At 42.7% G+C, this 22,053-nt stretch overlaps 1 protein-coding gene across 8 annotated transcripts in view; it reads left to right on the plus strand.

Annotated features, from left to right (window-relative positions):
• Positions 1-21,356, plus strand: part of TBC1D1 (TBC1 domain family member 1) — a 248,435-nt gene extending 227,079 nt beyond the window's left edge. For all 8 annotated transcript variants that reach the window (XM_008957560.7, XM_003832157.7, XM_008957562.6 and 5 more), the window contains 4 exons: positions 1,508-1,667; positions 8,420-8,589; positions 16,560-16,733; positions 20,871-21,356. In XM_008957560.7, the coding sequence (XP_008955808.1) occupies positions 1,508-1,667; positions 8,420-8,589; positions 16,560-16,733; positions 20,871-21,071 (705 nt within the window). In that variant the 3' untranslated portion in view covers positions 21,072-21,356. The remainder of the gene's footprint in view (positions 1-1,507; positions 1,668-8,419; positions 8,590-16,559; positions 16,734-20,870) is intronic.
• The last annotated feature ends 697 nt before the right edge of the window (positions 21,357-22,053 follow it).

A 22,053-nucleotide genomic window follows, 5' to 3' on the forward strand; every position in this document is an offset into this window, starting at 1 on the left:
TCCCTGTCTATTTTCTGATTTTTCATAGCCTGTGAACTTTAGGAGAGGGAAGGGATCTTACGGGTCTTGGAGCCGAGTTCCTAGTTTCTGAAACAGTGCGTGGGTTGAAGTAGGCACCCCATAAGTATTTGTTGAATGAACAATTCTGTCAGAGAAAACCAAACACAGTAGCGTATTGCAAATACCACGTGCTGCTCTTGCTGCCTGTCAGAGGGAAAACTCTGGATCCTGCTTCAGGAATATTCCTAAATGTTGCAGCACATGTTGATATGTTCATTTACTACCAGTAAGATACTATGCCTTCAGAGCTCTAGAGAGTATCCTGGGAGGGAATACATTAGAGCCAAGGACTTGCTGTGAGAGCACCAAATTATGTGATTCAAAATCTTTTCACCTTGACCTGTGAACATGGACCACGTGAATGCAAATATCATAGAAGGAACTCATTCACTGAAAGATTTTGACCACATAACACTTTCCACATGTACTGTGAGGTTCTTCCTACATTCCCTTTATTAACTTTAAAGACAGTGGTCACCAGGCAGTGGAATTTTTGAGTTTTCTATAATTTATGTAACACACAACTCTTTTGGGGTGGTGCCTTTGGTTGATTAGACAGTCTTCGATACGGGAGAGCCACAGCTGGTGCTTATGGGATTATATTATCTGAGCTTCTGAAAACGGTTTTGTTTTCTTTCTCTCAGTTTAGATAGGACATATCCAACTTGGTGGATCTTAGCGGATTCTGACCCTCTGTAGGTTGTTGTTTCTTTAGGCTCAGGCCATGGCACTGCTCAGATCTGGGCTGGCTCTCGGGCCTCTGTGAGCCTGTAACTCTTGGTGGCACTACTAGGAACTGGCATGAGATTTCCGCCAGAATCATGTCATTCTGTGAAGTTGGAGTTCCACTTTAGTTGGAATAATTTTTTATTTCATCTTCAGATGCACACTTGTCTTCTTGTTTTAACTTGCCAGGGATCTGGATATTCCATATATTATACACCAAAAGAAATTATGCTTCTGCCTATTGAGTAATTTCAGGGGTCCAGAGGGAACTTGCTGAGTGAACATGTACAATGGATTCCTATGGAATCATAAGATGCCCCTAATTCAGTCTTAGTAAAGAGACTGGCTTCTTATTTCTAATTCCTCCAGGCTTGAGTTGTGCAAAGAGTGTGTATTTGTAAGAGAATTTATGAAATGTTTGCACAAGACAGATGTTTAGATCTTCTTAGTGGAGGAATACAAGGGAACAATAAAAAGGAAGTGGCAGTAGAAGACCCAGCGTTAGCATCCTGGGCCTACACCCAGCCAGTGCCTGGCACCAGCAGGCACTTGGGAAGCACTTGTTGGATGAATTAGTAGCTGAGCTCAGTGGATCACAAGCCAAATAGAATGTTTAAAGTTCTAGTAAGTCTTCTCTTACACCCACCCTGTGAGCAGTAGGCATAACTTTATTGCTGTGGCAGATCCCTAATTCTCAGCCCTTGTGGCCGTCTTCCTGCAGATCCAGATGTACCAGCTCTCGAGGTTGCTTCATGATTACCACAGAGACCTCTACAATCACCTGGAGGAGCACGAGATCGGCCCCAGCCTCTACGCTGCCCCCTGGTTCCTCACCATGTTTGCCTCACAGTTCCCGCTGGGATTCGTAGCCAGAGTCTTTGGTGAGCATTAGTAAATCTGTTTGCCAGAACCAGCCTTCTCTTATTAGAGGGGAAACATTTCCTGTCTCTCCATGGTAATTCTTATTTTTATACCTGTAGCTCTTACCAGAACAGGGTATTGTTTGATAGTCTAAGATTAGTCAGGGGTGGGTTTTGTGACTTTGGAGTCCTCCTTAACTTCTGATAATCACGGGGCTTCCCTAGATGCCTTCATCTTGTGGGATGTGGATCCGATCGCTCACCATGAGGGTCTCCCTAGAGCAGACATTTGGAGGACTTGGCTGAGGAGCCACAGGTGTATGTTCCTCATGAATTGCCTTCCTCAGCCACTCTGGGTTGTGAGTGTTGACTGATGCTGACCGTGGGCCTCTGGGCCCTTTCTAGATTCCCTTGGCATCTCTTCCTCCCCTTTCTCTTCTTGCCCTGCCCTTGGCTCTACACTTTCTCCCAAGTCACTGTCTTGGAGACCAGTGTCAGGACCTTGAGTAACACCTCCGTGTGGATGGCTCGCTCTCCCTGCTCAGCCTTGACACTTCATGAAGGCCTCTTGCCCCTGAGCCCACATGTCACAGCCACTGCCACTCCCGTGCCCCCACTGTTAACCTTGGGTGGTTCACATGTAAAACCTGCCTTTATATTCTTGATTTACTTTTTGAGAACATTGTCAAAGTTAGGTGAGTGTTCATACACAAAGCCTTCAACCTGCCTTCATATGCAGGGATGGGGCTGTCCACGTGCGCATCAGGAACCGAGTGGAATGTTGTGAGCACGGTCAGTTCGGGCACAGTTTGTTTTCCCTACTTCCGAATAAAAGTGATATTCTTGACAATTCAGGTTCTTTTTTTTATTGTAAAGGAGGAGGTTACTAAAAAAAATGATAGTTATTATATATCAAATGTTTTTAAGCATCACTTGACAGCTTAAAAACGTGATCTTTAAAAAATTTGTTTTTACGATTAGAGAGCATCTTAAGGGAAATGTTCAAAGACATTGATACTACTTGAGGCATGCTTTGGGTAAACATCTTAAATATCCAAATTCTAGAAATCCTAAAATTTGCTTTTTAATATAAGTGAGCATTTACCCTTCTTCTCTCTTTTCCTTTCCCCCAAAATACTAGATTTTTATTATTCACTTTTATCTACAAGAACCTTTAAAGAGTTTCCCATTTTGCTTTACTGTAAGAATTCATGTTCCTTCTTTTCTGTCCCTGAAAAAATAAAATCACAAAATAGATACAAAAAGCTATCTCCTGGTTAAGCATATCTTTAGTGAGATTTCATGAAGGTTTATACCATAGTTAAAAAAAAAAAGATAACTAAAAGCCTCAAAATTGTGTGCTTAGTTTACTAACAAAAGAGTTACAGAAACTAAAATCTCAGGCTCTAGGCTTTAAGCTTTCTTGCCAATAACTTGTATGGTTTTGACTTTTCTAACACTGGAAATTAAAAGAAAATTATTAATCTACCTTCCTTACATTTTCTCCACATTTTAGCTATGATTTTCATACAGGGTCATGAAGAGGAGTGAGGATGGAAATGGGGAGGAGGGAGCGCTATTTGTTAACGGTTTGTAAACAGCTCAGGCATTAAATTACTTGGTTAGTGAAGAAAATTCTACCAAGGCAACCAGGCTGACCACAGACTGGAGGGCTGAGGGGTCATCACTGAGTCATCCCTGCCCTGGGGCCCCAGGCACTGGAGCTGCTGCTTGCAGAAAGTTCTGGGGCTCTGGAAGAGAAATTTTTCCTTCGGCTCATAAATGGGTAAAAAGACATTAACAAACAAGCAGACTCCACTTTGGAAATGATAGCCCTTCTATTGCAGAGTAATTTGAAGCTCTCTGAAGCTCACTCTAATGACTTCATAAATCAAAGCTGCAGCCTATAAAGGTAAGATATTTTTCTGTAGACTTTGTAGGCAGTGGTGAGACTCGGAATTTCATAAACATTATGCATAGAGATGCCAGTGTCTACATCATTCCTGGATCCCACAGACTCCTGCTGTGCTAAGTGGGTCGTTGTCCAGCTGGCCAAGGGCTCCTGGGATTAGAGGCAGGAAGTGGGATCTCAAGGCTGCACTGGCTTGTGATGTCACTTTGCAAGAACTGCTTTTTTTTTCCACAGTCCATCCCATCTTTCAGTACTTAAACACAGAAAAGATAGGTTTTTACAAACCATTTCTATTTTTAGCACTGGTGACTTAGAGAATGGTGATGGAGATAGCTTAGTTTTATATTTCAAAGCCTGCCATTCAGGCACTATAGTCTTTTTTGGCCTAGGGCCCATTTCATTATAAGCCTTTAAGTCTGGATAAACTCTAAAAACATGTAGAACTTTGTTGACTGTTCACTAATATATATATAAGTAAAATATTTCAGTTTGCACCACCTTAGCTCATATATTAGTTAATAGGTTACCTGGCATTAAGTATGTATCTGCTCCTTGGAGGGGCAGCTGCCAGTGATGTGTGCGCCTTAACCTTCACATGGTACTCACAACTTGCTCAATGGCAGTTCTTCTACCTGGTGTCACATAATGTCAATAGCCCCTTCCTGTATTTTTCTAGCTTGAGTACAGCAGGGCCCTGGGAGAGACGCTTGCTCTGTTCACTTTCTCATCACATCTACCTTTGGGGGAAAAAAAATCTAAAAAACAGGACCTGGCTTGCTCCTGATGGAGGAGGAGGCTGCAGTGTTCAGCCCCTGATGTTTTTCTATAGGACGTGCTGCCAAATAGATGAGGGAGGAGGAGGAGTATAAAAACTAAGGGTTTGGCAAAAAACACAGAAGCCACCTGCAATATAGTGAAGGCTTCAGAGAGACTTTAGGATGAAAATAGACTGAAAACAAGATTGTTTCTGTGGCCAGGAAAATCTCCAGCTATTCAGGTGACATGATGCCGCGTGATGATGAGTGTGTCCAGTCTGTCTGTGCTGTTGTTCTGCATAGCATTGTCATCAGCCTTCAGCGTCCCTTTTACCCGTTACTCATAGAATGTAGCGGAGCCACGACTGGAGGACCACAGCCTTCCAGAGGAAAGTTGAGAAGGCTCAGCCTTGACAAAGACAAAGGTGGCTGGAAAAAGAGATGCAGTGCAAGCTCACATAGGAATATTGCACTTTGAGATCATGAAGTTTAGTTTCAAATAGAGTTCCAATACACAGTAACGCAATAAGACGGTTGCTGAAATGTCCTTAAAGAAAAGCAGTTCCTTTGTGTTGTTCCCAGCAAATACAGTGTAAAGTAATAGAGTCAGCTGAATTTAAGATTTCTATTTCCTGCCGGATAAAACGTCTTGCCTGTTTCTAGGTGGCTTGAAAAAGGAGAGGAGAGAAGGAAGAGGCAGGAGAAAAGTCCCACTGAAAGGACGTGGGCTACAGTGTAGTGAGCTAGGCTACTGCCGCACTGCGCTGGGCGGCTCCAACAGTTCACTTTCTCCTAGGGAGGTTTTCAAATGCAGGACATTTGCTCACTTTTCCAAGGAGAGTTATTGTTTTTTTGTTGTTTTGTTTTTAAAAAAAATTCCAGAATGTAAATGTATAAGGATACCGGAAGACAGGCAAAATAAAAATAATTGGTTTGGGGCAGTGGGTTTATAGGTAACATTTTTCTTTACTATTATTTTAAAATTAGATGTAATTTAAAAAATTACCAAAGCCAAAAAATGGTACAAATGCTTTAAAGGATGAAGATGTTGTCCCCAAGTGTCATCAGACAAATTTAGGAGGCCCTTCCTCCCAAGCAAAGCTTCCTGCAGTCCTTCCTTCAACTCTGAATTCAAGCACATTCCTGCATCGTGCACCCAAATGATCTCCCGATTTAAGACCCCCTGTGTCTCACAGAAGCTTCTGGGGCTGAACTTTCTCGGGCCTTGGAGGGTTGGACGCTTTGAATGGGAGGAGTGGTGGTGAGTGGAGCATCTCTGGCAGCAGGCATTTGGGAGTCTCTGGCAGGAATCAATCAGCATAGTCTCCAAAGGTGGCCTTTCTCTGACACTAACTAGCCCTTGCAGGGGTCATACCCATAACCTGCATCTCATTAACATCGTCTCCTTACCAGTGCACTGACCTAGTGAGAAAAGGAACAATAAGCATTCAGCGACTCCTGCGGTGCTCCAGGGGAAGTTAGAATTTCTTGGCTGGGGCAGAGGCCCCTGGTGATCTGGACCTGCGTGCCCCCATTTGCCCACCTTCTGCCCTGCACAACCAGTGCCCCTGCCTTGCCAGCCAGACTGTTTTTCAGGCTCCTGCACACCTCTCTGTATTGACACCCTATTTTCCTTTTATTCAGAGTATTAATCCTGAGGTCTGACCTAGGAAATTTTCATGGGTTCTTCAAGCAGTCACCTTTCCGTGGGCCTTTTCTTTCCTCTTTGTTCTCGTAACACCCTGGGCATAACTCTACCGAACCAGAACTCCTTGGTGTCTCTGCAGCGTGTTCTTTGTGTTTTGCTCATGGCTTAATCTCCAGAGCCTAATACAGTGCCTGATGTGTGTTAGATGCTCAATAGATGCTCATTAAGTTAAAGTAGAAGACACCTCTCAGCAGAGTTCTCTTAAGATGTTGTGAATAGCATTGGGAAAGAACATTTATTTTTTAATTACATTAAATACAAACAGATATAATGAAATAAATCATATTCCCAGTGCTATGTCTTAATTTTTTAATATATCAATAAAGAGACTTTAAAACACATAACACCACCCTCTCCCCTCCAAATTTCCTTTCTGGGAAAGTCTCCTTTTGGAATCATAGGAAGCACTTACTAAGTTGATTTATTGTAAAAAAACCAAGATCCTAATAAATCTCAGAAGATCTCCTGTTAACCTAAAGAGACCACTGATGTGGATTCTGTATTTGGTTGTGCTGACAAAAGTTTCCCAGTAATTGTTTATTTTAATTGGCGTAGATGTGGTACTGTACCTAATTTAAGGCACTTGTCCCTCTGAGAGTAGAGACGAAGCTATAGAAAATCACTGGTGTTGTAGGGAAAGCCTTTCCCCAGGATCCCTGCAAAAAAGGTCTTGATTTTTATTCTGAAAGATGCCCTCATTTTTGTTCAGCTATAAAAGTTCATATATTGAAAGGAGGTCTAGGAAGTCTTACTGTCTAAACCACTGAAACTTCAAATTTACTTTAGAGTTTTGTTTCTGGAAATATCATTTCTGTTTAAAAATACATCTTTGTTATGGTATTATTTTAGATCTTTTTATTTTCTGTAGTGGGGAATTATACAGGTAGACTACATTTTATAAACCAGATATTTCAGAGGAATATTCTTCAATTGGCCTGCCTTGGTGTATGTAACACTTACCCTGAAAAGCTCAGATTTCAAAGACATAGTTAGTTCTCTAGTATATCTTCCCAGCCTCAACAACCAGACTTAAGAAGGAAGTGAAGGATTCATCTTTCCCACTTTCCTGCGGCCACCCTGAGCCATCAGTGGTTGTGATGTTTGTGGAAACAGTGTGGACCCTGAGCTGGGTGGGAGAAGCAGGCTGATCTCAGCGCTGGCATGGCTTAGGGCTGCACCCATCTCAGCTCACATGGTTAATTAAGGGTTTTGTGGTGGTTACAGAGGATCTTGAGGGCTATCCCAGCCAGCGGGCTCCTAGGTCTGTCATCTCTGCCTGTGCTTTGTTCAGAAACTACAGGGATTCAGTTTCCCATTTGCACAGCAGCACCCAGTCTTTGCTTTTCTGTTTCTTCGTGGCTTTTAAGTGTTATCATATTAACCATCTAGAGAGGCACCCTGCAAGGTTATTCCTCTCACCTGCTTTTGCTTTCCTTGATTTGATGAAATTTACAACTTCTTTCTCTCTTCCATTATCTTTCAGCCAAAAGAAACAGAGAAAAGAAATACTGACACTTGCCTCTAATTATATTTCTACTCTGATTTTTAAAATTGTTTTTTCTTATATTATTATTCTAGTTATTAGGTAACCTGCCTCAGTTTAGTCAACCAATAATTAGTTATCGTGGCTCTGCTTTAACCCCAGGACATTAGACTCTTTTTTCCCCAGCAGCTTCAACTCTATGAGGAAGGTGAGACAGGGCTGGGGTTGCTGCTCAGCCGGTTGCCTTGGCCAGTGCCCTCCCTCTTATTCTGCAGTCTGTATAGAAGTTGCATCCATTTGCCAGCCACTCTAAGAACAAAATATGGCCAGAACTAGAAAGTAACCTTGACAGAGTTCTTGAACTCCTCAGAGGGAAAAATGTTCTTTATTCCATTATCATGTTAAAAATCAGTAAACTTGTATTTAACAATGTACTTCTGCAGTTGTACAGCTGTTTTACAGTTTTTAAAGATCTTTGAATTCTATTCCTTGTTTCAAAACAGAGGAAACAGAGATACTTTTTCACTTACTCTATCTTAATTTCTGATGCTTTATCTATAAAAATCTTTTAGCTTGACCCATAAAAACATGTTTTAGTATCTCCTTTAAAACCCAGGAGCATTCCTGGAAAAATAGACTAATAAAACCTTTTTCCCTTTCCCAGTTTAACTTTTGAAGCATGTTTGAATTTTATTTTCAGAGTAAAACATAATTTTTAATGTTTATATACTTTTATTTGCAATACTGTCTTGACAACACTGTCTGAGATATCAGGCTCTTAAAAATGAAATAAAGTTTGCAATGTGGGGCTATGTCTCCCACACTCCTGCTCTGTGATGTGTGGAAAAGGCAATGGAATGGTATTGCGTGAGAAACTGGTCTGGTTTAACTTTCTGCATTTCTGTGTTTTCTCAGATATGATTTTTCTTCAGGGAACAGAGGTCATATTTAAAGTGGCTTTAAGTCTGTTGGGAAGCCATAAGCCCTTGATTCTGCAGCATGAAAACCTAGAAACCATAGTTGACTTTATAAAAAGCACGCTACCCAACCTTGGCTTGGTACAGATGGAAAAGACCATCAATCAGGTATGAGTCAGTCCAAACCTTGCAAATGCTTAAGCCATCCTAGATACGTAGAAACTTAAATCTCTCTTGAGCAGGAACTGTTTCCTACCACTTTGTGTTCTGAACAGCATTCTGCATGATGCCTGGCATGGAGGAGGCATATCACAAACGTGTGGAATGATCGTGAGTGTGTGTGTTGTGAGCGTCATGGTGAAATGCCACATGGAACCATGGTGGCAATGTTTAGCTGTAGAAACCAGCACAGGTTATTAGTAGTTTCTTACATTTAAGAGACTTCAGCTCTAGTAGCTTGTTCTTCTGAAATATATATATTTATGCAATGATGCAATGTAGGGTTTTGTACATTGAGTGCTTTGATTTGTGTGTGTGTGTGTTGAATGGTTTTAATTGGAATTTTCTCCAAATAATTCTTTGATAACAAAGTTATGATAGGGAACATATATTCTATGAATTTGTTTCATGATGTGTTTGTGTGGTTTTTTTTTTAACTGAATTCAGTTCAATATCTGTGGCTTCATTACCTCTGGTTTCAGTATACAATAGAACCATTATCCTCTGAAATGTTAGAGGCTGAGAGGTGAGTTTTACTGGGAATTACAACTAAACTAGATGGTGAATGCCCTGGGTTGGGCACGGGAGCAGATTTTGATCCTGTACAGTCTAAGGAAGAACCTTCCAGTAATGGCTGCTGATCATGGAGGACTATGCTGCTTAGTAGAGAAAGGGGCATCATTGGAAGTGTCTAGAGGCTGGGTAGCTACGAAAGCACTGGAAGGGATTTCATCATTGAGTCACTGCAGAGTCAGCAGTCAAGCCTCTCATAAGCCTAGAATCTGCTCCAGATAGTCATGTGTCACTTAATAATAGCAATGCGTTTTGAGAACTGTATCATTAGGTGATTTCATCATTGTGCAAACTTCATAAAGTGTACGTAAACCCAAGTGGTATAGCCTACTACACACCTACACATGTTGTTCCTAGGCCCTACAAATCTGTATGACGTGACTATACTGAACGCTGTTGGTAGTTGTAACACAAGGCGGAGTATTTGTGTATCTAAACATAACTAAACATAGAAAAGGTACAATAAAAATACGGTATTCTAATCTTATGGGACCACCATCATATATGCAGTTCGCCATTGACCAAAATGTTGTAATGCAACACACAACTGTGTAACGAAAGCATAGAGCAATCAGGCAAAAACAAATGGTGAAATAAAGCTATTTTTGAAAAATCCTTACTCTGGAGATTTCTGTAGTCCAAAAGGAATCCATGATTCCAGTGGATTACATCCACATGCAGTGTTTGTGATTTTCATTTGCAGCCACACCTTAGGTGTTAAGCACAGAAAAAGATGCAAGTTTGGCCTGCAAAAAAAAGAGGTTTCATACCACTTGTTAACTTTAGATTTCTGTTTGCACATTGCATATGCCCTTACGAAAGAACAGTTCTTGTCTGTTCTGCACTCATCTTTAATTGAGAGCCTCTCCATCTCTTTTCCTTCCCTGGCACACTCTTCTTGATGTGGATAGCTTTGGCTTGTTGGGGCCTTGCTTTTTGCCAGGTTGGGTGGGCATCTAAATATACGCATGATCCCATTCAGTCCAGGCCGCACTCCTGAGAGGATACGAAGTGGTTCACTGACTGACCCACACTCACTCTGCTGCAAAGTGGAAAGGTAGGGGTTCAAACTCAAGTCCCTCCCACCTCAAAGTGCTTTAGCAGCTCTCCTACACTGCCAAGAGCCTCTGGAGGTCATTTAATTTAGAGTTTTTCCCTATTTTACCAGGATTCTCATACTGACTTCTCCACCCTTTTGATTCTTTGATTTCTGGCATTTTCATTCATTCTTTCTTTCATTCATTCCCTTCTTACAGCTTTTGTTGCATGTACTTACTTACATTTACAGCTTCTAGGGCAGACCCCCGAGAGCCTTGGTTACCTAGACTGAGGGCTATATCCAGTACCTGACATGTCACCTTGCTCCTGTCCCTCAGGCCATCCCAGCAGACATTGTTTACCTCCTGAGTATTGAGCCTCAGAAAAAAATCCCATTGTCTCCTATTTTCTGTAAAAAAACAAAAAATAAAACGTATTGAGAATACTTAGGATACATCAGGTGCTCTTTCAGTGCTGGAAGAGTGGAAATGGACACAGCATGGGAAGAAAACAGCTGTGCGTGTACCTGGTTTGTTTCAGGCCGCTATCTGGCTATTTGGAAGTTGCCATTCATTTTTCCACTGACTTTTTTTTTTTTTTTTTTTTTTGAGACAGAGTCTTGCTCTGCTGCCCAGGCTGGAATGCGATGGTGTGATCTGGGCTCACTGCAACCTCCACCTTCTGGGCTCAAGCATTCTCGTGCCTCAGCTTCCTGAGTACCTGGGACTATAGGCATGTGCCACCACGCTCAGCTAATTTTTGTGTTTTTAGTAGAGGTGGGGTTTCGCCGTGTTGGCCAGGCTGGTCTTGAACTCCTGGCCTCAAGTGATCCACCTGCCTCATCCTCCCAAAGTGCTGGGATTACATGCATGAGCCACTGTGCCCGGCCTCCACTGACTTAATAACTCCAGGACATAGGTATTATAATTCCTATTTTTATAGATGAAGCTGAGCAGAGAGTAACATGCCCGGCCCCTTGTAGAAAGGCAAGGTCTGTGGGAACCAGGGCTGTGAGGTTGGAGCTGAGGTGTTTGAGTCCAGCTGGACTTAAAAGATGACCTAAGATCGGCTGGCAGACATTTTCCAAAGAAGGCAGTATATATTTTAGGCTTCACAGGTCATAACGTCACAACTACTCACCTCTGCGACAGCTACTCACCTCGGCCTTTGCAGCACAAACAATCCATGACAGCATGTAAGGGGATGATGGGTCATGTTGCAAAAAACTTTATTTTAAAAACTGTGCAGCGTGATGGGCTTGGTCCACAGGTGGTGGTTTGCTGATCCCTGAACTAAAGGATCACAGCATGTGAGAAGGTACAGGAATGAGAGCAGAGAGCAATTCTCAGAACCTGAGGTGTTCAACATTTTGAGGGTATCGGGAGCACAAAAATTTGCATTTGGGGCCCGGGTTTTTATCAGTGGTCCTTATAGAAAGTAGATCTACCCGCATCTCTCCCCTCTTTCCCTCTGGTGTTTCTATCTGAACTTGACATCTGAGTGTTCTCTGTCAGGCTTTCTGCTTTCCCACTGCCCCCTCCCATCCAGAGGGTGCTGTAGTCTTAAGTTCTACACAGAAAGCAGACATGGGGTCCAGCATGATTCCTCTGCAGCCTTAGAGATCCCCCAGGCCCGAATCTTGGGGGTCTTCAGAGTAGATGTAATGGATGCTTCCATTGCAGATGGTGGAGCATACTGCCCTGTGTACAGATGGGGTGGGGCAGGAAGTGAGGGCATCTGGGTGGTCCTCTGTGATAGCTGTGGTTCCATTTCATTAAATGCCCTCCCTGTCTAGATAGTCTCAGCCTGAGCAACTGGGACACAGCTGGATCCTGGGTGGAAGAGGTGGCCAAGGACAGGGCTCTGGAGCTCTGGCTCAATGTGGACAGGCTGAAAGCAGCCAGAGAGGGCAATTCCAAAGGTGACAGAGCCCAGGACAGAAGACCAAGGGTGTCTGAAGCCTTTGTGGCAGTGTACTTACCAAAGGACCTGTCCATTGAATAAACCATCTACATCTTCTGACCCAAGAAGAATGGAAACTTTGGGAATAATTAGTAACAAAGGAAAGGAGGTCAGTGTTGTATTCTTGTCACAGTGGGTGCTCTGTGGCTGTGAAGTCTCAGCTCAGTTTAAGGACGAAAAAGAGGAAGGGTGGCTTTGGGAGGCAGGGCAAATAGCCTATTTTCAGCATCCTTTAGGCTCCACTCAGAGCATGGCCTCAGCCCAGCATTGTCATCATATCATGTCAGAAACTCAGCATCTGGGGCCACACCCCAGACCTGCTGAATCAGAATCTGCATTTCAGCGAGATCACCAGGGGATTCACATACACACAAACAGCTGAGAAACCCTGCTGTGGGCAACTCTGTTAGAAACACAATGAACAAAGGAGCCCCTGTTCCAGTTGAGCTTGTAAGTTAGAAACCAGGGTTCCTGTATTCAGAAGACACACCTCAAATCAGGGGCAAAGGTGCCTCTTCTGCCTGTGGGGGAGCCGTCACTTCTTGGGCAGTTTGCACCGTGGAAAAGGAGTAGTTTTGTACGAGGACAACTGGTGCCATACCAGGAGGGTGGGGCGTGGCGGGGAGAAGTGGTTTACCACTGGCGTTGTTGAAAATTGCTCACATGCAGTGGTAATAACAAGCAGAGGGACTTTTAGTGGGTTTGATTTTTTTGGGTTTGATTTTTTTTTGTAATTCACTACAGATAGTGTGTGCCCCCTTGTTGCTGATACCAGGCCGACTGTTCCCACTCTCCAGCCCTTGGTATGACAATGGGACCAGCAGATTGGAGGGCAGGGGGTTAGGAAGGCGGAAGCTCTGTGGCGAGTTTTGCAAACCATCAGGGTTCATGACTTTATTAATCAGTGTCCATGGACTGTGAAGAGAAATGCTGAGTCTACAATAGCAAATGAGCCAAGAACATAAACAGACAATTCACCGAAGAGGAGATATCTAGTAAACAAATATCTGGGAAAATATTTGGCTTCATGTGTAATTTAAACTTACATAACATGTAATGCTTTACTCTACTAGATAATAGAAGGACATTTCTTGATGCCAGTACCCAGCACCAAGGGTATACTGTATGCAGAACATTAGCATGTTGCTGATGGCAGTGCACATTGATTAGTGGCTGTTGGGAGGCAGTTTGGCGAAACATATCCCAAGCCAGTAAAATATTCATACCCTTTGACTCAGTCATCCCGTTTCTTGGAATGTATCCTCAGGAAATAATCCAAAATATGAGGGAAGCCATATGTATAAGGATATTCTCCTAGACTTGTCATTTATAATAACAGAAACTTGGAACTAGATGTCTAACACTTGATGACTGGATTAATATGATGATGGTAGGTTGAGCTGGTAGAATATCATGAAGCCAGTTATATATAGCGACATGAAAAAGCTCTTATTTGATACAGTGTTAAGTAAAGGAAAAGTGGGATAGGAAATTTTATGTTGGTTATGTTTAGAACTAGAAAAACATGCTTTTAGGAAATATGAAAGGAAATATAGCTAGATATAAAAGTTGTATTTGGTGATTTTTCTTTTATTTTTCAAGCTTCCAATAATGTAGCTCTATTGCTTCAGTAACTTCAAATAGTTTTATCTTTTCGGCAAAACATCGAAAGTATGGAAATAGTCATTCCTACTTTGGCAAGCAGAAGAGAAATTTTCTTCAGTACCAAAATTCTGGAACTTGACTGAAAACTGTGAAGAACCTAAGAGCCAGGATGACAGGAAGGCTCTAGATCCCTAGTAATTACAACTCTAGTGGAATTGCTCTGAGATGGGCCAGCAAGAAAGAAGATGAGAGCCAGTTCCCCTTGCAGAGGGGCCAGGTACCTTGCAGCTTTGTGTAGTGACCAGTGCTCAGGGAATGGCTTAGGCAAGACCCCGGGGGAGGTGGGCACTGCACTTGTCCAGCCTCAGGAGTGACTCAGACCAGAAATGAAAACACCTTAAAGTGTATGTATCTTGTTTTCTTATCAACACCTAGTTTTTAATATTCGTCTGTTTTATTCATCTGAGACAACATACCAAAGGATTGGGTTTTTAATGTTAGGCCTTCCTGCTCTTTCTCTGGCTGAGAACTGCTCCTGGCAGTGGATCACTTGTGCTGTCTAAGTGTGCAAGGACAGGCGCCCCTCCCAATTCTTTTCTTTCCCCAAGTAATTAGCGCAAGGGCTGAAGCCCTCGTTCAGTGACCAGGGTTCTCCTTTGACCACCAGCCTCATATTGCCATGGTTTGGGGTAAATTCAGGGGCATAACTGCAGAACGAAGGGCCTAGGAGTCTTGGCAGTCAGGAGATCATCAGGCAATTAAGCAGAGATGATTGCGACCCAGGGTGGTTCCTAGGGATTAATGGAGGCCTGGAAGAGTTTATGGCTTTGGGCACTGCTGAGAGCCATTAACTTAACACAGAACATCAATCTGTAGGAAAAGCCAGAGGTTTTGTTCCCAGGCTTTCCAGGTTAGGAGATCACTTAAATCTTTTTGAAAGAAAAAAAGTAATAGTGTACATGACATTTATTCAGCACCATATTTATAATTATACACGAGTGCCAAACAATCTCAGTTTTAACGTTTGTGGTTTTTACTGTTCAGACTATTCAGAAGTTCCATGACGTGGCATCCATTGATGATGGTTTTGCTGAGGTTGAAATGTGAGGGTTTTGTGGCAGGTGTGTGGAAGCAGATCCCTTAGCTAAGAGAGCGCCTGCTCAACCTGCCAGGCGTGTGCTGGGAACTTCCATGAGTTGCCTCGTTTAATTCTCACAGCCATCCTGGGAGGTAGGCGCTGTCTGCCCCAGGTGGGAGGCCAGGAACTGTGGCTGAGAGAGGTTAAGTCCGGGCTCAAGTCATTCATGAGAGTCGCCAGTGGAGCCGCAATCTTAAGGCTGACTCAAAGCCTCTGAGCCAGTTACCTCGGCTGTCAAATGGAGATAATAATCCCTGCTGACCTCACGGTCGCTCTGAAGGACAAAAGAGAATCAGTTCAATCCAGTAAACAATTCTCTCTCTCCCTCTTACTCCCCTCGCACACATGCACACACACCCCACAGATATAATGGATTTTAGTTTTTAGGCATCAAATGACTTTTGTGCCTTATTAATATTATCCACTGAATCAAAAACAGCAAGCTGAAAAATTCATCTCAAGAAAGAGAAAATAAGATTGTTGGGAATGGTGAGAAAGGAAACATGGTTTTTGAAAATTGATTCCAGGGAAGATAGGCTAGTTTGAATGCCAATAGGGAGCCATCAGAAGAAGTAGTTTTACACTGATTTTTAACAATATTGGAGTTGCTTAAGGCAATGCAATAGAGAGGCAGTTTCTGCCCTTTTAAAGCCTGACTTCACTTTCTGAATGTGTGTTCTGATCTAGCAGGGTTTTTTTTTTTTTTTCTTTTAAGATGGTCCCAGCTTGACTGCATTCTCAGATCCATCAGATAAACGTTAGGGCTTCACTGCTGTGCTGAGAGGCCCCAGCCCCTGGGGTTCTCTCATAGAAACAACTGGAAAGAAAGGAAATGCCTTGGGCAGCAGCAGCAGCAGCTGTCTTCTGATTCCGCTTTCCGCCCTGCCTTCCTTACCAAGAGAAAGTACAGACACGGACGGCTTGAGTCACTTAGGCACTTAGGAGTTGTTTTTCACACGTGTGGTGTTTTCGTCACCATTACTATTGTGGGAAAGAAGACAACTCAGGCATCGTTTCGTATTCACTCATCTGTGTGGGTGACATGTGGGTTTTGGCTCATTTCTGCATATTTGTGTGCAAAGGAGAGTTTTTTAGTAAACAGTCCCATTACTTAGCTGTTCTTGTAACTCTGAAAACCCAACTGAACTATAATTAAACTTTGACTTGGTGACTGTGCAAACAGGGCTATGATTCTTTTGTTTCTTTTCTCCTTTTAACCCATAGTTGATGTATCTAACCTAACAGAATTTTCAGAGAAAAGAAGTGAAATAAGAGCTAAAAATAAATTTTTATAAGTCTTTAAAAATGAGAGGTTTTTGTTTTTTTTTTTTTTTTTTTGGCTTTTGGAAGATGAGTATCAAAAACCTGTACTTAATGTTACCTTGGAATTATTTCTAGATATTTCTTATATCCTTTTGTCCCAAGTAAAATTATTACCTTCTCAGTGCATAGTTTTTCTTATTTATTACTTCTAGTAACAAGTGTAGAGCTAAGCGTAGAGGAGACGCTTCACAGGTGCGCATTGTCGTGATTGCAGACACCTGCCTGTACTTGTGGGGTTTTTCTCAGTTTTAGTACGTGATGACTTTTCTTTCTATAACAGGTATTTGAAATGGACATCGCTAAACAGTTACAAGCTTATGAAGTTGAGTACCACGTCCTTCAAGAAGAACTTATCGATTCCTCTCCTCTCAGTGACAACCAAAGAATGGATAAATTAGAGAAAACCAACAGCAGCTTACGCAAACAGAACCTTGACCTCCTTGAACAGTTGCAGGTACAGCATATTTATAAAGCAGCTTCCTGAATCACAAATATATGGTAGTTCATTAACTCACCAAAGGCAACAGCAGGCTGGGCTTTCCCATGACCAGAGGACCTTTCCCACCCTGATCTGTTTATAGTTGGGATCAAAGGTATCCCGGGAGAATGGGTCCTTTTTATTATGGAGCAGACAGATTGTCCTTTGCTAAGGTCAGGCAGTCCCAGAGCTTTCTGAGAGGCTGTTTCTGCACTTAACTCTTTTAGGAGACAGGCCCAGAGATGAACTTGGATTCAGGATGCTGTGGCCTGTTAGCTGAATGCCAGCCGTTGTCATTACTCAAAGAGAATCTAAGAGCTTTAACTTCTATGAGCAAAACCAGCTAGGTCCACAGAGGGATGGTAAAGGAGGAAAGTAACACAGAAATAAACATAACAAACCAGAAGAGATGATAATTCTTTGTGAGTCCTTGGTGCATATACAAAGATTTGATTAATGGAGGTCTCAGTTCTCCCCTCTAGAAACTTCCATTTCAACACGGATATACTCAGGTGAGGACATACAGAAGAAAGACCAGTTGAGACTGTGCACGCAGGAGGGTGTGCAGAGCAAGCACTGAGGTGCAGCACGGAGACCAGAGCTGGCCGGGTCCAGCATCACCCCCACCCCCACATCACCCAGGCACACTGCCCAAAAGAACACCTAACTGCGGAGTGCAGCTCTTTTGTCAATCTGATGGCATGAAGCAACCATATGTTCTACTTTTTTCTACTTTTTTTAATGTCACAAGTGTGTAGCAGTGCTGTCCCTGTTAAGGAATTGTTTTGAGGGTGTTTTTAAAAGTTGTTTTTGAGTGGCTGTGGATAAAAATACATATTTTTGCCGAATTTTTTATGGTGTTCCTGGGCTGTCCTGAGAATAAGTTCCATTCTGATCTAAGCCTCTGATTTTTCTTCATAGAAAGATGAGCTTTGCAGACACAAGCTTGGCAGCAAGGTGAGAAAGGCCAGCCTAGTGAGTCAAGCTATCTGAAATGCATTCCTCCCAGCGGGCATTCCATCCCAGCATACCCTATCAGATATGTGAAAGAGAGGAACCAAGACCGAATGCTATTCCTGCCCAGCCCTAATAACCACTCACATTCTGAAATTTAACTTCTTTTTTTCCCCTAAGATAGAGATGTCCTAACTGAAAATATGCCTGTATACAATTTACCCTGGAAGTCTCAGCCATCACTCAAGGGAAGTCTCCAGAGGGTGAAGAGCCTCTCTGGCCTGTAGGGGTACACAGTGTAGGTGGTCATTTTAAATGGCTTCCAAGCCAATGATAGGTCCCTGAAATATAACATGGTGGAAACTTCTAATAAAGCTCACATTTGCATTGAAGTGTTTAGCTTGTTAAGATAGGCAGTTCTCAAATAAAAGGTTTGTTTTATTGGGTAAATGACCTTGTAGTTTTTTGGGACAGAGCATAGAAAGTAATTTCATGCTGCTCCTGTGCTATTGTTTTTGTGAAGACAGGCAGCTGTGAAAAACTGCTTAGCTACCTACATTCCTCAATAAAGGCATCAGACAGTAATTGGTGATTACAGATGTTCTCCCTGGAATGGTCGTTCTCTTGACCAAGTAGTCCTACACTTCTGGAAGGATCATTCAGAACTGTGGTCTATGCCAACCCACCAGTAGTTCCTGAGTCCCTGCAGTGCTGAGTGCTGGGGGCCACCAAGTTGAGTAAGACACTGCAGGTCTCAAAGAGTTGGATCTAGGATTGTATTGTATCGATTTGTGGTGTTTGGATATAGTTTTTCCATGATCCTCTACGAAAATATGCCTCTCATATGTAAGAATCATGCCTCCTTCGTGTACACTTTTCAGACACTGACAAGGAAGGGTGTTCAATACAGTACTGAATTTTCATATAGCTTTTCTGGGGGGCCAAAATACCAAAATCAACCCATTTCCTACCTTTATTCTGTTCATAAAATTGTTAGAAATATCAAAATCCCATTTCATTCCCTGTTAAATACATGTGAACGTTGTCTAGACGCTGGAGAGCAAATTCTACCACCTGTTTTGTTCAGCAGTACATCAGACGATTGCATAGACGTGCCAGATGGAACCAAATAATAATGCACATGGATTTGTCATAATCCGTACAAGTCATTGACGCCCACACTGAGCCAGGTGCTGTGGGAGACAGGACCATGTGTGAAAGAGAAGACATGCTTGCTTCTATAAAAGCATCGGTGTTATTGAGGAGACCTGACATTAATGCAGAATAGCAAATTACCATGCAAATTAATTCACTACTAACTAAGCTGCAGGTTGCACCTCGGAATGCAGAGGGGCTTCAAAGTGATGAGGGTAGGCCCTGAACCAGGCCCTGACGATGGGTGGATTTTGAGGATCAGAGAGTACAGCTTAGAGGGATATCCCAAGCGGGACCACCCCTTGCCCAGTAGGCTGACAAACTAAGGCTCTTGGTCCCTTTTTCATATTTTGGGTGTTCTAGTGGCCCAGCCAGAGCTAGACTTCGAGGCATGAATTTTCTGGCACAAGTGTTGTCACATTCAAAAAAGTATTTTCTTTGTTCGAAAAATGAAAAAAAAAATATATGTGTGTGTGTGTGTATATATATGTGTGTGTATATGTGTGTGTATATATGTATGTATATATATACATATATGTATGTGTGTATATACATATATGTATGTGTATATATATACATATGTATGTATATATATACACACATATATATGTGTATATATATACACACACATATGTGTATATATATACACACATATGTGTGTGTATATATATACACATATGTGTGTGTATATATATACACATACGTGTGTGTATATATATACACATATGTGTGTGTATATATATACACACATGTGTGTGTATATATATACACATATGTGTGTGTATATATATACACATATGTGTGTGTATATATATACACATATGTGTGTGTATATATATATACCATTTTTCCCACCTAAAATGGAGCATGGCAAATCTGGACTGGATTAGTGAGATAGACCAAGTCACAGAGCACTCCAGGATGCAGCTATGAGCTGGGGAACGGGTCAGAAAGGCCTCAGGGACATCAGCGTACATGTTGGAGTTTCTGCAGTTTTCTTAGGGAACCCTTTAATGTCACTAGAGCTAACACACTTGTCACCTGGGAAGCAAGCCTGCCAGAGCAAATTAGAGAGACGAGGGACAGTTGCTAGAAAGATACACCTGGAAGTTCTATTTAACTAGCATTAATTATGTGCTAGGTGCTGAGGATGTAAACTGAGTGAGATCCTCATTCCTCCTCTGTAGGGTGGAAGAGAGGATATTGCTTGTCTCCGTGGCTCGTAGTGAACAGTCAGTGAGACCAGGCACATAAACCTCTTAGCAGAACACTTGGCCTTTCTAAGGACTCCATATGTGTTCCGGGGTAAATGCCTGTGTTTCTTGACATAGTGATGTCTTGTTCCTCTAGACATCACTAACTTTACACAGTAGCTTTAGATGGCGTGGACGTGAATAAATGCAACTTAGGTTTTCTTGTTGGTTTCTTTTTCAGTATCACTGTGTTTGTAAAGAATTTCAGATTAGAGGATTGTTACCACGTGGGCCTTCAGGAGGAAACTGTTTTGAGTTTTTGTCAGCCTGAAATCGATTTGTGAGTTTAAATATATGTGCTCATCAAAACAGGCCAGGCTCTGCTGCAGTAACAAACTTACAAGTCTCCGAGGCTTGGCACAACGGAAGTCTTTGTGTTGCTGACGCCCACTTCAGCTTTGTGTCGCTGAAGCATTCTTTGGCCCTATCCGAGCTGTCCCTCTGGTGGTGGTGCCTGGGGGTTTGGGTTCCCTCTGTGTTGTGATCCACCATCTCAGCATCGGCTTCCACAGCAGCTATAGCAGGAGAAGAAAATGCTGGGGGCTCTCAGGGTGCTTTTAAGGGCCTGGCCACCGACCTGCAAGGGGTGCGAGTTGCCTTCCTGTGTGGCCAGAACTGATGATAAACTGTAGACTCATCCCTGCTGAAACTCGGCTCCAGAGTGCTCCCAAGGCTGGACAGCGAGTGGGCACTGGATCCCACCTGTGTTAGCACTGGCAATTGTATTCTCATTTCTTCTTTTATTCTCTAGGTGGCAAATGGTAGGATCCAAAGCCTTGAGGCCACCATTGAGAAGCTCCTGAGCAGTGAGAGCAAGCTGAAGCAGGCCATGCTTACCTTAGAACTGGAGCGGTCGGCCCTGCTGCAGACGGTGGAGGAGCTGCAGCGGCGGAGCGCAGAGCCCAGCGACCGGGAGCCTGAGTGCACGCAGCCCGAGCCCACGGGCGACTGACAGCTCTGCAGGAGAGATTGCAACACCATCCCACACTGTCCAGGCCTTAACTGAGAGGGACAGAAGACGCTGGAAGGAGAGAAGGAAGCGGGAAGTGTGCTTCTCAGGGAGGAAACCGGCTTGCCAGCAAGTAGATTCTTACGAACTCCAACTTGCAATTCAGGGGCCATGTCCCAGTGTTTTTTTTTTTTGTTTTTAGATACTAAATCGTCCCTTCTCCAGTCCTGATTACTGTACACAGTAGCTTTAGATGGCGTGGACGTGAATAAATGCAACTTATGTTTTCTTGTTGGTTCCTTTTTGAGTATCACTGTGTTTGTAAAGAGCATTCACAATACGGTGGAATTTCAAAAGCTGGAAGAGCTCGAGATCATTCCTCAGGCAAAGGCGTGGGTCCATCATTCTTCCAAGAGGGTTTGTGTGACGACTACACCCTCAGCGTCACTGGCAAGGTGCAGTTGGCTCTCACCCATTCTTGTTATGGAAACCTAAGATGATCATTGGGAAGATCAGTGATCTTGGGTCATTGATCCCTGGGTCAGAGGATAGCGGTTTCCATCATAAACCAAGATGATGAGTTCAGCCTTTATCCCTAGTGGTTCCACTAGATATAACTTAAAGGAGTTAACATTTGAGGACTTTGTTCTACATCAGATTTTACTATTTGAATGTTTAAGATCACTTTATTGAATTTGAAGATCATCAAACTAAGTAAAATGATTTATTTAATTTGGATATCCTGATCACTGTCAAGTGAAATTGATCTCTCTCTTTGGTATTTAAGGAAGTTTGTCTTTAAAAAAAAAAGAGTGTTTTCATACATTTTTGCTTATCCCATAAGTACAGTTGATCAAAGTCATAGTAGGTAAATGCTTTATGGGACAGCTGACACCTTTTAGACCCTACCAGGTATTGCTAGCATGTGAGCTGCAGTTGTGAGGTCTGAGATATTTCTTTGTGGTAGTTTCATACCCATACTATA

Source organism: Pan paniscus, chromosome 3 (genome assembly GCF_029289425.2).
Source record: "Pan paniscus chromosome 3, NHGRI_mPanPan1-v2.0_pri, whole genome shotgun sequence".
Classification (NCBI taxonomy): domain Eukaryota; kingdom Metazoa; phylum Chordata; class Mammalia; order Primates; family Hominidae; genus Pan; species Pan paniscus.